The sequence below is a fragment of the Contarinia nasturtii genome, unplaced genomic scaffold (assembly GCF_009176525.2).
Source record: "Contarinia nasturtii isolate CC-2019 unplaced genomic scaffold, AAFC_CNas_1.1 Cnas_scaffold_3183, whole genome shotgun sequence".
In the NCBI taxonomy this organism is placed as follows: domain Eukaryota; kingdom Metazoa; phylum Arthropoda; class Insecta; order Diptera; family Cecidomyiidae; genus Contarinia; species Contarinia nasturtii.
This window is the reverse complement of record NW_022200495.1, coordinates 1-1,307: the sequence shown is the minus strand read 5'-3', so window position 1 is coordinate 1,307 and position 1,307 is coordinate 1. Positions and strand designations below refer to the sequence as shown.

Sequence of the window (1,307 nt, the reverse complement as noted above, 5' to 3'; positions counted from 1 at the left end):
TAAATCATCGGATGTTCTCGCCTCAACTAACGCGTATAAGCTGAGAAGCAGAAACGGAATTATTCGATTATACATTTTACACGTTTAAATTCTACAAGCTATTCAATAAGACTGAATTCAATTTATATTCAACTGATACCAACTGATGCTTAGCTTATCATAATCAATAGTAATTATGTTGTACAAATAAAACCAAATACGGAAAAATTGATAAACATGAATACAAAATGAAATTTTGGAAGCCATAAATAGACAAATTTACATTCATCACGAAGAGCTCAAAACTCAAAAGATTAAGTATTAGTATTGTACAGACTCATCGCAATTTTGACATGAAGGTCAAGATTGCATTTGGTACGATTGTACTCAGCTGATTATAATATAATATTCTGATTGCCGAAGACAGACAGAGAATAAAAACGATAAACTTGAACAAACATATGGCGAAGACAGATAATATTGTACTTCAGTAACGCAGCCAAAACCATACTGAGTTATTTATTTACATTTTGGTAATAATTTGATATTTTCGCTAAAAAGGAACATAATAAATCGATAGGAATTATTAAGGAATTAATTTCCAAAAATTCTTTATAATAAATAAAGTGGTAGCCCTAAAAAGGGCTGTTTTTTTATATAAAATGGTCAAGCGTTGATTTAAGCACGTTCACCACGGATACGACGGGCCAATTGGATATCTTTTGGCATGATTGTGACACGTTTGGCGTGGATGGCGCACAAGTTGGTGTCTTCGAATAAGCCGACCAAGTAGGCTTCGCTGGCTTCTTGCAAAGCAAGAACAGCTGAGCTCTGGAAACGCAAATCGGTTTTGAAATCCTGAGCGATTTCACGAACCAACCGTTGGAATGGCAATTTGCGGATCAACAATTCAGTCGATTTCTGGTAACGACGAATTTCACGGAGAGCGACTGTTCCTGGACGATAACGATGTGGTTTCTTCACGCCTCCGGTGGCTGGTGCGCTCTTACGTGCGGCTTTGGTTGCCAATTGTTTTCGTGGTGCCTTTCCACCAGTCGATTTACGTGCGGTTTGCTTTGTACGTGCCATTGCTTCTTTTTTACTTTGATGCTTTCTTAACGAGAGTTAAACACAAACTGAATACTGTAGCACAGTGAGTGCACACTATTTATACTATTTCACGCAGAAGAAGTGACGCTACGATCGTTCTCCGTGTCTCCTTACACCGTGTACATTGGTAGGGGTGACGCATGAAATGTATAAATAGAGTGTCGTTTCTGCAGTGAGTATCAGTTCAAGTTTGTCTTTCGTCGTGTAAAGAACTTTGA

The 1,307-nt window shown here is 37.8% G+C and overlaps 1 protein-coding gene across 1 annotated transcript; it reads right to left on the bottom strand.

Annotated features, from left to right (window-relative positions):
• Positions 1–657: 657 nt before the first annotated feature.
• LOC116349968 (histone H3) lies at positions 658–1,098 on the bottom strand. Its single transcript, XM_031781669.1, has one exon. The coding sequence runs from the start codon at positions 1,066–1,068 to the stop codon at positions 658–660; it is 411 nt and encodes a 136-aa protein (XP_031637529.1). The 5' UTR covers positions 1,069–1,098.
• Positions 1,099–1,307: the final 209 nt, after the last annotated feature.